At 35.2% G+C, this 12218-nt stretch overlaps 1 protein-coding gene across 1 annotated transcript; it reads right to left on the bottom strand.

Annotated features, from left to right (window-relative positions):
- Positions 1-5: 5 nt before the first annotated feature.
- On the bottom strand, positions 6-1856 carry LOC113308894. The gene is made up of 7 exons (XM_026557348.1): positions 1734-1856; positions 1550-1636; positions 1229-1465; positions 983-1138; positions 846-899; positions 576-719; positions 6-497 (listed from the first exon to the last, which is right to left on the bottom strand). The coding sequence occupies exons 1-7, from the start codon at positions 1854-1856 to the stop codon at positions 114-116; spliced, it is 1185 nt and encodes a 394-aa protein (XP_026413133.1). The 3' UTR covers positions 6-113.
- Positions 1857-12218: the final 10362 nt, after the last annotated feature.

Below are 12218 nucleotides of genomic sequence, written 5' to 3'. Positions count from 1 at the left end.
TTTCTAATAATAAATAAAAGTCCTCTTATTAAATAAACTTTATCACCAAACCATACACTTTTAAAAAGGAAAAGCTTCACTTTTTATGGGACAAAAGGGCTATATATATTTAATTATTGGCATTTATCATTATAACCGGGACCTCCATAATAAAAACCATAACCATTTGTACCATAATGTTCGTTGTCAATTTTCAAATTATAGCAGTTTGGATTCGTAGCTATTTTCCTAACATTTTCAGGGTCCTTGATCATGTTATTTTCATCAAATACTTGAACCCAATTAAAATAACTCGATGTCTTCAAACCACCTTCAGAAGGGAAATGGCCGCTACCCATTTGAGTCGAAGTATGTTGTCCTTCATTTTTTAAATTAACGATTTCTCCTCCCCATTCTACTTTTGTTGCTGTTCTTGATAATTCTTTGAACAGAGCGCTTGGATAATAACCGACTGAAATACCTTGTAATTTTACCCACCAGTTTCCACTACTTTGGTCCTGCCAAGTTATTCAATGTTTATTTTTGGATCTAAGTTGATAATGGGTATGAATATTTGATGACTTCTACTTTCATACCTTTTGAATACTGAAGGTGGCATCTTTTTGGTCACCATTGAAAGTAGATACCTCTGTGAAATTGCAACCAAGGGAGATATTTGACGTTGTTTGCACAAAACCATCGCAAAGGAGATTGTAGCAACCCGATCTGTATCCGTCCATCTAACAAGAAATAGTAACAATTAAATGATTTGATCTTATTAAGAAAATAATAATAAATAATAATTGATGTCCTTCAAAGACATTGTCATTACCATGCCATTTTATATAACAAAAGGGAATACTTACTGTCCAGTATATGAAAAATCTGGTCTGGTCGTCACCATACATGTCCTTGTACACCTAATTAAAAGTAAATTTGAAAACTATTATGCCCCAAAATTTTTTATAAATTCAATTTAATATCATATGGAAGAATAACTTACATGCCATCCAGCTTCAACAGTATTGAGATCTTTGTCTTCACCAGAAAAAACCCAAATTTGGGATATACTCATTTCATGTGCTTCAGTAAATGGTGTCCAAATATTTATTTTTGCTTGCGCTCCAAGAAAATTACCGAGCACCCCAATTACAGCGTACTGTAAGAATACATATCTTAATCACTACAACCACATATTTATACATATTGAAAATAAAAAATAATAGCAATGATATGTGACTTTTTATACCTCATGGAGATTATAGTTATCTATAGTGTTGTTTGATTTTGATGCAACAAGAGTCTTAAAAGGTGATAATCTTGCATAATGATGTTTGCGCAAAATTGTGGGATTATAATTTTTTCCTTTTCTCCGAATAGGGATAGTTCCTTCAGGACATGATCCGTACTTATGCCAAGTTTGTGTAAGTTCAAGTGTTCCCGAAATGTCTGCTTTTGTTCCTTTTGGGTTCAACGTTGGTCTCATCTGTTGCATGAAAACAAAAATTAAGTAATTTATTAAGAGTTTGTATATACAATAAGAAAAAGTTTGTAAAAATAGTTAATAAACCTGTATCGTATGATTACAAAGCAAAGGATGGTTAAGACTAGGTTGTCTGTAAATATCATAACAATCAATGGTCTCTACGTGTCCGACCTACAAGAAAAAAAAATCAACGAGATGAGTATGTATGCATAAATATTTCAATAATCATGATATTAAATATATGCATTAACTTAAAAATATTACTCACCTTAATGGTTTTGATTATTGCTTTGTTTACCGCTTTCATATTCATTCTTCCTTCAATTAATCCTTCATTAAAGGATATTATTAATATGAGAATCCAACATTTAAACTTGGTAAATTTCGGCATTTTAATCAATAAAATACAGGAATGCAATACGACTGATGGAGAAGATTAATCATAAGATTATGTATACGTGTATGGTTTTCCGTTGGTATGACTGTACTCGTTTATTTAATGTATGATTTTCTTTTGTGTCTGATTTTCTTTCTTATAAATTATCTTATTCATTTATATCTTTCAGATTTTCTTTATCATAATGAGATATTTATATCATAAATGCAAAAATATATTTGGTACTAAATTCCATCGATTCTTAGCATTTATGGTATTATGTCTCTTCCGATATCTTGGAGAATGTCAACTAGTCTGTGAAAGTACAATATTTACTTAGGATCCATCTTTGTGGAAACTCCTCTAAGGAGTGTGAATTTGACATTTTTATCTTATTTATTGAGTAATTAACAAATTACCCCAAACCACGCATATTAGAGTTTTGTCCCTTGAAAAGACGAGGGTACCAAAATATACCTTAATCTAAACCTTTTCCACCTATAAGTTCTTTCTCCAAAAGTGATTGTCTATGGACTGAGTCGAGAGAATACAACTAATCAGTACACACTTTGTGTGATCGTCTATGGATATAAGATCGAGACAATACAACAAAGAAGTATGATTGCTTGATAATAGGCTCAGATTTAACCAAACACTATAGGATTGCTATCAAGTAATTAGGAATTAAGGTTGTGTAATTTACTTTAAAAATTATAATAAAAAATTATAATTGCAGAAAATAAAAGTAAATAACACAGCAAGATTTTGTTAACGAGGAAACCGAAAATACAGAAAAACACGAGACCTTGTCCAGAATTGAATACTCTCAGAATTAAGCCGTTGCACAAAATCTAAACCAACTTCGTATAGTTTAGACCAAGCAACTAAACCTATAGTTCACCTAGTTCCCTCAGTATCCATGCGCCTCCAAGTTGCAATAATTCATGCACTTGGAATAATTACTTTGGTTTGTATTCCAAACAGCAAAGGAACAACAAATCTGTTCGGTAACAACTGTTTTCAAACAGTTGAATAAGGGTAATGGAGTTTCACAACTTGAATACTCAAGAGTTATAGGAAATCTGATGTATTTGATGAACTGTACTAGGCCAGACATTTCTTATGATGTGAGTAGGTTAAGTAGGTATACTTATAATCCAGGGAAGGAACATTGGAATGCACTTTTTAAAGTGTTGAGGTATTTGAAATATACTTTGACCTTTTGTTTAAATTATGAAATGTACCCTGCCATCCTTGAGGGATTTTATAATGCAAACTTGATATCACACTCAGAGGAGTCTAAGTCTACAAGTGGATATGTTTTGATTCTAGCAGGTGGGACTGTTTCTTGGAAGATTTCCAATCAGACTTGTATAGCTCGATCCACCATGGAATACGATTTTATTGCGTTAGATAAAGCAGGATAGGAAGCCACTTGTCTAAGATGCTTTTTAGAAGACATTCCTCTCTAGCATAGGCCTGTGCCAGCTATGTCTATACATTGTGATAATCAAGCTGCTATAACTAAGGCTAAAAACAACTACTATAACTGGAAGTCTATACATATTCGTAGAAGACATGATACTCTAAAAAAACTAATCTCAAAAGGCGTTATTTCCATTGAATGGGTGAAATCCAAGGAGAATATCTCAGAATTTTTGACGAAAGGTTAGTCCAAGGAGATAGTTAGTAATGCATCGAGGGGGATGGGGCTTAGGCTCAATAAATAAACTTACCATGAATGATACTCAACTTGCTGACCGGAGATCCCAAGATCAAGGTTTTGAATGAGACAACTAATTTGTGGTGGGTAGAGGTAAACACTATCAAAGAACTACATTCTTTGTCCCTTCCCTATGGTGTAGATGTGATAGTGTGACTGCATGTGAAGGATGACTTTTAACTAAGTCTTAATGAGTTATATAGTTTCAATTTAAGATTGAAGTGGGGTGTAGCAGTAAATACTCTTGATGGAACTCACATATATGAATGTGGAAGCAGGTCGCTTCCTATGAGAATAGAGCTGATTCTCTAGAGCATTCTGAGAAACGGGATTTGTCCAGGGCCAAAAAGGACACAACGACACGAACTTAACAGCATCTAGAGACATATCACGTGTGGTTATTATCGCGGACTACATCAAACTATGGAAGTTCAATAAATCGCGTTCACTGTCCATCAAGTAGTTCCGGAAATTTCTCACTAAACAAAGGTTCAAGACCTCATGGACACCTCTTGCCTATAGTGGTATTTCTCGCTTTCCGTTTTCTGATTTTATCGTTACTTCATTCATGTGGGGGATTGTTGGAGAAAATGAGTTTTATTTCTTTGGTTTTATAGTCTTGGTGGGAATGGATCTTAGGACCTTTGGGTCTCATTAATAGGTTTTCTTTGTAATAGTTTCTCTCCTAGATTCATTTGACTCATAGTTTTCCTTTCTGGTTGGACTTCACTCTTACCATGTTTCTATTTTATTAACATTTTCTGCCTGCTTCCGGGGGTGAATTTCTCATATTTTCATCTTAGCCTTTATCTTCGCAGTTCATTCTATCACCTACTTCAGTTATTAGAATCCTTTACCATCTTCAATCTATTTTTCCTCATTCTCAAAACTGTTACTAAACTCTTTTTCGATATCACAAGCCACATATCCGTGCCGAACCTATTGCTTTTATCCTTTATCTCTCCAACCTATACAAACCCATAATCTTTTTAGATGATTTTTTATAAAGCCCATTAGCAAACCCATTTATATACTATTTACATCACCCTTTGGTTTTAATCGTCATCTTTCCAAACCTCTCATCTAGATCAACTTTATCTTAACTGTGCTTTAAACTCCTCTGCGCATCCAGTTCCATTCCCAACTTTTAAACATGAAAATTTTGGCCTGGAATTGCCCGGGCACCAATAACCCAACCACACTAAAACACTTAAGATATATAGTCTCTTTACACAATCCCAATATCCCATTCCTTTCAGAAACTTTAGCTAATGAAAGACATATGTCAGGACTTGTTCAATCCCTTCAATTTGAAAACCCAACCACAATCCCCAAAATTGTCCTAATAAGAGGACTTTGTATCATGTGGAAAAACCTAAACATTCAAGTGCTAACTCAATCCCAGAGTTTCATCCATATCCTTGTAATACCCCCCATCTCCAGCACAACCATGGATCTGCACAAACATTTACGGTCCTCCATATCCAGCTGCAAGATCTAATTTTTGGAAGTACTTCCCAAAAAATTCCCCAACATAAGAAACTCAACCTCTTGGGTGTTGATAGGGGACTTTAATGAAGTAACACACCAATCATAGAAGAAAGGAGGAAGACAAGTCAACTATCGCGAGACTCAGCCTTTCCTCATAATGATTGATCAAATAAGATTTATCGACCTGGGATTTTTTGGGGATACATATACCTGGACAAAAAATTATCAAGGTCAAGACAACATATTATAAAGATTGGAATGAGCACTTGCAACCCCATATTAGCGCACAACAAATCCTCATGTTACCGTCACTCATCTCCCTAGGATAGTGTCTGATCACACCCCCATCCTTTGGCACACCAAAGCAATTGAATGTCAGTGACAAAAAAATTACAAGTTTGAACATATTTGGTTGATGCACCCTCATATTAAGTAAGTTGTAACATCTGTATGGATTCAACAAAGTGACACTGAAGCTTCTCTAGACCTTCAACTAAAGCTAATCTCACTGGACAAACTCTTATGGATTGGAACAAGGACACCTTTTGGTATCTTCTAAAATTAATACGCAATTTAAAAACATAAATTCAGAGGTCACAACAACAGTGCGCCATTCATTCTGGCGAGGAATTATCATATTGGCTAAGTTAGAAAAAAGAGCTAAGGAATCAACACCCAACCTTACTCCAATTTCATGCCACATATTAGCAACAAAGATCCATAATACAAAATTGCTCAAATTATGAGATAATAATACAAACTTCTTCTACACCAAAGCAACCATACACCGAAGTTGCAACAACATTCAAAAATACAAGATCCTCAAAACAACTCGGTTTTCGATAAAGATAAAGTAATTCAAATCATCCTGGAACATTTTAAAACTCAATGCACATCTCCGAGCACAATAATAGATGAAGATTTATTTGAGGAAATAATGCCAATATTAACAACTACACAATATGAACTGAATTTGGTCTTGAAGATGATATTGGTGGTATTCAAATGAATCTAATAATGAATTAGATGATGCTGATGAGAATCGATGATTTGAAAGTGATAAATAGAACTAAAGCTGCTGTCAAATTGAATCTGAAAAGGAGATTAATGATTGAGATTGCTGCAATATTTGAGTTCAGAGAGTTTGAGTAAGGATAGAAGAGATGGATTGGAGGATTGGACAACAAATTATGTGAACTGTTAGTTTGAAATTGATGTAGGATTTTGAATTTTGTGGTTTGAAAAGTGGTGAAGAATTGATTTATAATGTTAACTTGATAGATTCTGCAAGCAATGTGTTTCCAGTTATATGGACTTGTAGTCATAGCTGGCATCCTTCTTTAGTCATCAAGCAAAACTATTGTTCAATGGATCATTTTTGTGAGATTGCGATCAAGTGCATAGAAGTATAATCCGTGATTTGTTATTTTTGTTTGTTTTGTGACTCATAATTGGAAGCAAGAGCATTTGCAGTACCACATTAGGATAGTTGCTAGTTACAATCATACTCTGTATTTGAGTGGAAGTTCGAGATACAGTTTCCTTGGTCATTTTTTATTGCTACTGTTTAAATTCCAGGAATAAACATAATAAATTTTCGTGATAGGCCTGTAATTTTACACTGAACTGAGTCATTTGTTTCTATATTTTGCTTTGGAGTTTTCTAAATTCTTATTCAATATTAAGAGTGTGCCTTCTTGGCAAAGCCATCATAGTGGAGACAGGGGAAGACATCATAGTGGGAAATCATGGTAAGATAGTACCTGAACTTCTGCAATCAAGTTTATTTTATTACTTGATTGTAATTCATACCCACATCATAATCCCTTTGTTTGTTGTATGATTTTGAAATTTTGATGAAAAAAATTGTGAGTTGAAACGTGTTTCTGGTTCACTGCATTGTGTAATTTTAAAAACATGCATGTGATTTTACTCATTTATGAAACCTTAGGTTTATCTAACTGCTAAAAAAATAGCTTGATCATTAGCTCAATTCCGCAAAACATTAGAGAGACGATGCCTGGAGTTAACAACCTGTATGTTGCTTTTGATGAATGATTGTGCCTTAGATCTTCTCAGACTCTTTCTAGGTTTGGCATATAAATGATTGGTTTTACTTCTTAAAGAAGGTAGATAATGAACTGATCGCAAATGATCAACATAAGTACATATCCCATAACCATCTCTCAAGTCTTATTAAGTGAATTATGGAGTTTAATTTGAAAAATGATGTCCCCTGTAGGTTCTTACTTCCATTGAGAATTTCTGCATATGCTCCATAGCCGTGGGAATGCTCCTTGAAATCATCGTTATGTTTCCTATCCAGCACCGATCATAACGAACTGGAATCAATAACCTTCTTGTTCTCTTAATTGGAGGAATACCCTTGCAATTGGAGTAGATTGTTTTAAGTTCATATACATTTGTTGTATCGATCAAGGGTGCTATTGCGAAACGGATGACTGCGATAGAAGAAATGGCAGGAATGGATGTCCTCTACAGTGATAAAACTGGAACCCTGACCCTGAATCGCTTCACTGTCGATCGAAGCCTTATTGAGGTACGTACATGAGCTAGATAGATAACAAGTGCGTGTCAGAAACATGATTTTAGAGATGTCCTAATGAAAATCAAGGCGACATCGACACGACCATTATTAACATGCTTGACGACCCAAATGAGGTAAGTAGAAACTTTTAGCGCATTGCTCGGTCGAACTCGCATGCATTTCTATCTGAAGCATGTTTGTGAATGTTAGTGATCAAAACTATAAGTGTTGATTTCTAGCCTATTTATAGGTGTCTCGGACTAGGACATGGATAGTGTAGTTGAGCTTAGATTTCTCGGCGTTCAACATTTGAAGACGAAGAACTACTAAGGGGAGATTATGGAACTTCATCGACAAAAGGTATGTGGAGACTTAAACTCATCTATCACTTGGAAAGTCTATTTCTAGTTTATCTCCTATATTGGGACATAAGTCGTATTACGATATAGTTTTCTACTATACACATTTGAGATTTAGAGCTGAGTATATCTCGCTTACATATTTCTCGAAATATGTGTTGGCAAGCTTTCGCTTTAGCATGTTCATCTTTACTCGAGATGAAAGTCATGTTGACATTTCAATAACCTGAAAATTGCTTTGATGCTAATAGTGTATGAAAACGACTATTGTCATTATCGAAGAATGTTTCAGTGATTGGAATGTAGAGTTGATAATGCAACTGATATAGTATAACCTATTTAATTGAATCACAACTAATCACGAAAATTGTGCAAACCCCTCTGGAATCAATCCGAGTCAAAGTAAGTTGAATCGAGGCGAGGGAAGCTAAAGAGCTTTGATACCCAAGGCCTCACCGCAGTACAAGGTGGCGCAGTCACGCATTCAACTCACAGAAACCGTCATGAACTTCGAAGTATGCTAAAAGAATTACCAATATCCTTCGAAAATTTTTCCTAACAAGCTCGATACCGTATAGGTCTCTTTCTAATCAGATTTTAAGGCTTGGGTTCGCGTTAGGTTTCGTTCTCCTAAAGCAGGCAAGAAGGGAGCAATGATGAAATCCGAACCCTTATCTTGTTTAGGCCAGGCCTTGCCCTTTACTAGGAAAATAAATACAGTCCAATTCAAGTCCTCAGCATATATGCACCATAAGGCAAACAGTTGATGAGTGCCAAATATTGTACATATTTATCCCTTTTTCTTTGACATTTAACTCATCTTTTGTGCATTAATTCTACATTTTATCCCATATTCTGTATTTTCATTGTTTTCAAGAATAAATGTTTTTATTAATTAATTTTGCATTTTTAGGTAATAAATAAAATTTGGATGAGTTGCGGAGCGAAAAAGAACAGAAAAGTGGTGGAAGCCAAAGAGGAATCACGCAAAGAAGCCGCGAAGGATGTTGCGCACAAGACAAAAAGGCTAGAAATGTGCTCAAGAAGGAAGAATTTGATCTTAAAGAAGAAATGGGCTCAGAATTATCCCAAGACCAACCTTTCTCCCAAACCTAATCTCAAACCCAAAGCCCATCTTATTCCCAGCCGTCAGATCAGCCCAAAGAGGCATCCTATGGTCGCTTCAATGCCATTTCATCAAACTGAAAAATCCTGCTTCACAACAAAACACCTAATTCTAATCTGAGCCATTGATTTAGATGTATTTTGCATCTAACGGTCGCTCAATATATTCTCCCATATCACCATTGGATCCACCTACCCTCTTCACATCCAACGTTTGTCGTTCATCAAACATCAAATTTTCTGATCCCGACTAACACCCAAACACCCAACAACTATACCCAAAACAAACACCCCCTAATCTCTTCCCCATCGTTTTTCTTCTTCTCCTCCTTCCCTAGCAGCAACTCCACCAACCCTGCCGACGCCACCAGCTCCGCCACCTACTCCACCAACCCTGCCACCACCATACCACCTCCATCATCATCCTACACGTGATTGAAAGCTTCCCCCATCATTCTAGCCCTTTATCCCATCAACTTATTACCTAACCTAAACCCTAGGTTATGGGTTGATGGATTAACGTGTGCTAGAGAAGAAATTGATGCATGGAGGTGATACAGGAGAACAAGAGGAAGCATGGGTCGAAGATGGAATGGTCTCATCACATCAAATCAGGTTACAAAATCGATCCCTAGGTCACTGTTGAAAATTAGGGTTTCGTAAATTAGGGTTCTTCATTTTTGGGTATAAATAGAGGGGGTGTTGTATGTGTAGAAGGTGTTCTTGGACTAACCAAGTAACCAATTAGGGTTAAATCACGTTTTTAATTTTCAATTTTAATTTCAAAATCAATTTAGGGTTTGGTTTAATTTCAATTTTAAATGTTCTGTTAGTTTAATTTTAATTCCATTTTAATTTTAATCCTGTTAATTTGATGTGCTGTTGAATTTAATTCTATCAATTTTATGTTTTGTTAAATTTCAAGTTTAATTTGTGATGTACTGTTTAATTTTCTGTTTATGGTTAGTTCGCTGTTAGTTCTTGCTTAACTCTTTTAATTCTTGTTTAGTGTCTTGTTAGGGTTATGATAACCATGTTAGTATCCTGTTTAGGTACAATTTTAATGATAAACAAGTTTTAGTTTTAGACTTAGTGTAATGTTAATTCTTGTTTAGAGTCAACTGTTTAGGTTAAATGTAATGTTTAGTATCCTGTTTAGTTACAAACTTAGTGTTTTAATCATGTTTTAGTTTGCTGCTAGGCTTAGATAAAACCCTCAATCTATTGCTATGTTTGATTCATGTCCTGATCTTGTTCTTGTTATGCTTAAATGATAAATGTATGGTTCAATTTTTGTGTCACACATATTGCTTTCACCTTGTTTGTCATGCAACCTAGGTAGTTAGAATAACTCTGTGTGTGCTTCAACTCATGCTCCAATACTCAATTTGATCTGTGATTAGTTGTGCCTTAATCAGACAACTAATGCTAGGGATTAATATTTTAGCTGACAATGAATTGTCCAAATTAAGATTACCCTGGATAATTAGGTAGGCTTGAACCTTCACTAGTGTCCACTGAAAAGGGACAAGAACATAACTAGAAAATGAAATCAGTAGTTTAGGTTGGGAGGTGGAGTTGAAGCCTTAGTATCACTCTCTCATTGCTCACTGCCTTTGCCTTAGGCCACTGCCTTTGTGTCACTTCCACTGTCACTCACTACTCACTGTCACTTGTTCACTCCTCTTGTTCACTACTGTCACTGCTAATTTAGTTCACTGCCTGAGTTACTTGTTTAGATAGCTGAGCTAGATAAAACTTCAACTGGCACACCCAAGTCTCTGTGGTTCGACCCTGCTTGCCCTGTTCTACACACTAGACCCTGTGCACTTGCAGGTTATATAATTGTGACTCTTACTTAGAGCTACCAACAGTAACTCGCTAGCAGGGCATTCGCGAGTGTTTCGTATGGACTTACCTCCCGTACTAGACGGGCGAAGAACCGCTGAAGTCGACTCGGGCCACGACTCCTATGCCGTGTGCGAACCCGAGGGGCCGAGGTGATATTGTAATCACCGTCCTTCTTTGCACACAATTTAATTTTTTTTTTTAATTAATACCCTTCCGTAGGGTTAAAAATAAAGTCCAAGTCCAAAGTTTAAATCCTCACAACACTCTTAAAAAAAATAAATAAAAATATCTAAAAAAAATATTTATTAAAAATTAAATCCTAAAACTGTCTTCCTTTCTCCTCTTTTCGCTTTTCGCTTTAAGCTTTTCCTCTCCAGTCATTCGTTTTCACTTCGAACCTGCAAAATAAAGAAAAAGTAACATAAACAGGAACAAACAATTTAAAAATAATAATAATAAACCTAAAAAAAGTCTACCTAAGCACAGGTCCACGTCGGCGGCGCCAAAAACTTATGTTTTTCAAAAGTTGTAGTGATAGTGGTTATAAAACCTGGTTCTTTCGAACTTGTGAAGGGAATAATTTTTTTTGAGGTTTAAACAAATTTTATAAATGAAGTGAAAATATTGCAAAATTAATTTCAAGATATGAGAAAATAACCAAGACTTTGATTCCACTATATGAAAATATTATGGTAAATAATCCAAAAATCTAATTATCTTTTAAATCCCTTATTCTTCAATTCACATATAATCAAGCAAATTTCCAAAAATTAATTGTATCCCCTAAGCATAGATAATCTAATCATAGTATAACCTATCTAATTGAATCACAACTAATCACGAAAATTGTGCAAACAGTTAAAAACTCTGCAAAAGCAGTGACTGAGTGAATTAAAAATTATAAATTAGAGAAAATGAAATAGTTACCAATCATTCATGCATAAATAGCTTCCTCATTGCCTTGGTTGTAGGAGAATTAGCTCATCATCATGTTGGAAACACCCTCAAAAATCATTATTAATGCTCAAATGGTGTTACAAGGATGAAAATGAAGAAAAATGGTAAAATCGGGCGTTTGCAACGCTTATAAATGTTGCAAACACCGTTACAGACGCTGTTACGGAAACCCTACAAGCTACGATACTTCTTTAGTGTAGTAGTTTTTCAGTAAACTACGACCCACACTGAGCTGTCTTTTCCACTGTTGAAGAACGACTGTCCTTGACTGTGTATTCTTCGTGTTCTTCACGTCTTGCAGCAGCAGAAACGATTTTTTTCTG

The sequence above is a fragment of the Papaver somniferum genome, chromosome 9, assembly GCF_003573695.1.
Source record: "Papaver somniferum cultivar HN1 chromosome 9, ASM357369v1, whole genome shotgun sequence".
Taxonomy (NCBI): domain Eukaryota; kingdom Viridiplantae; phylum Streptophyta; class Magnoliopsida; order Ranunculales; family Papaveraceae; genus Papaver; species Papaver somniferum.
This window is presented reverse-complemented; position numbering and strand designations above follow the sequence as displayed.